The 1,849-nt window shown below is 37.2% G+C and overlaps 1 protein-coding gene across 1 annotated transcript in view; it reads left to right on the top strand.

Moving 5' to 3' along the window:
• Window positions 1-1,849, top strand: part of ZW10 (zw10 kinetochore protein) — a 65,110-nt gene that overhangs the window by 59,504 nt on the left and 3,757 nt on the right. The window contains exons 11-12 of the mRNA XM_012659145.1: window positions 532-662; window positions 1,216-1,347. Coding sequence (XP_012514599.1) covers window positions 532-662; window positions 1,216-1,347 — 263 coding nt within the window. The remainder of the gene's footprint in view (window positions 1-531; window positions 663-1,215; window positions 1,348-1,849) is intronic.

Genomic DNA, 1,849 nt, shown 5'->3' with positions numbered 1-1,849 from the left:
TTATGACAATTCTATTAACATTGTTGGTAGGAGCTCACTAATGTCAGTCTTCATTCTTTTGCAAAACCCCAAGATGGCTCCCCCCTCCTACACCTCCCTTAGTTTTACTTGGGATTATTATAAGTCAAAAGAAATGAAATGTGGGGTAAATCAATATGTTTATTTTAATGATAGCCTAAGAAAAACAGAGAATCTATATAGTTCCCTTAGCTTTTCAATTCCTGACTTTTCCCTTAGGTGGTATAGATATATCAGAATAATAAGTAGCTCCTTTTTCTTTGTAAGTAATTTTTCTTAGCTGACTCTGACTCTAGGCAAACTATTGGGAAAGATTTATTATCCTGAGGGTGGGGTTAGAGGGACTGGCTTAATGTTTTAGAAGTGATTGTTTCTAGTATCCTTTGGGCAACTTTATGACATTATCTGGCAATTATTTTTGTATAGGCAGAGCAGTCTCTCCTGTTACATCCAGGTTTTGTAGTGTATAATGGAATGGCTTTTAGAATTCTTTATTCTATTTTCCCATTATAGGGACAGAGTGTTTTTTGGCCCAAATGCGGGCACAGAAAGGTGAACTCCTGGAGAGATTATCAAGTGCTAGAAACTTTGCAAATATGGATGATGAAGAAAATTATTCTGCAGCAAGTAAAGCGATCCGGCAGGTGGGAGGCTGTTGATAGTGCTGGAACTTCTACTCTATCCTTAGATGCCCTTTTTTTTTTTCTTTTAAAGCAGCAAAGAATATGTAACCAGTAGCTCAGTTGGTTTCCCCACCTCCACTCCCTTTGGGAAATCTGGATACCTTTTACAGTCATATTTAAGAACTTTTCCTTTCCCTGTCCCACCAAGGCAACAGGAAGCTATCTTTCCATTGACCCAATAATGTGACTAGTTATCTATTAAGTCTGTTGTAGCAAGTAGTTGATTCATGAACTTGGATTTGGGAAATTTGAAATTGGCTTTTATCTTAATGCCTTTCTCTCTTAAGTGATTTATCTTTTTAGTGCAGTTTCCCCATCCTCAGGATGAGTATTTCATCTATCAGGGATATCACTAAGGTTAAATATTCAAGAAGCACATATTCTTGATTACTTGACCTCACTTTTGTATAATGCCTCTTTCCCCATACACACACAAATGATAAATGTAAATCTGGAAAATGTGAGTTGTTGCAGCAATCTTTCTTTCATGTAAATAGCTCTATTCTTCTTACAGGTACTGCACCAACTGAAGAGACTTGGAATTGTGTGGCAGGATGTCCTGCCAGTGAATATTTATTGCAAGGCTATGGGGACTTTGCTCAATACAGCAATTTTTGAGATCATTGGCAGAATCACTGCCCTAGAGGTAAGGGCCTTGAGATGCTACACGAGACATGAGATGCAATTCTTGTCCCAGATTGTGACTTTACTAAGAAAATGTTGAAGTCTCATTTCTAGTCAACACAGATGGTAGAAGAAATTGTTCATGTTTCATGTCTAACTCACGCTGTTATATTTTTTTAGTTTTGTCTTAATTCTGTTTTGCTGGAAACTTAATTAATCTCTTTTATATCTACAAGAAAGTAGTATTGCACTGCTTCTCAACCTAGCGTCTGTAAATTATGAATGAGGAAGTTAGAAACTGGGCAGTGGTCCTGAGGCATGTAGTGAGAAGTCATTTAATTTGCAAGTGAACTCAATAATTTAGTAAAGCGAATGCAATGTTGTGCTGGTACCATTTTTCCAACATATTGTTGCAGTTGAGATTATACGTCTGATCCTAAAGGAAAATTGTCTGGACTTGGCCAGCTGATGCCTCTAAAGCATAGATTGTCTAAACCCTTATTTGTAATAACATCCCCTGCTTT

Source organism: Propithecus coquereli, unplaced genomic scaffold (genome assembly GCF_000956105.1).
Source record: "Propithecus coquereli isolate 6110/MARCELLA unplaced genomic scaffold, Pcoq_1.0 Scaffold6, whole genome shotgun sequence".
Lineage (NCBI taxonomy): Eukaryota > Metazoa > Chordata > Mammalia > Primates > Indriidae > Propithecus > Propithecus coquereli.
This window is presented reverse-complemented; position numbering and strand designations above follow the sequence as displayed.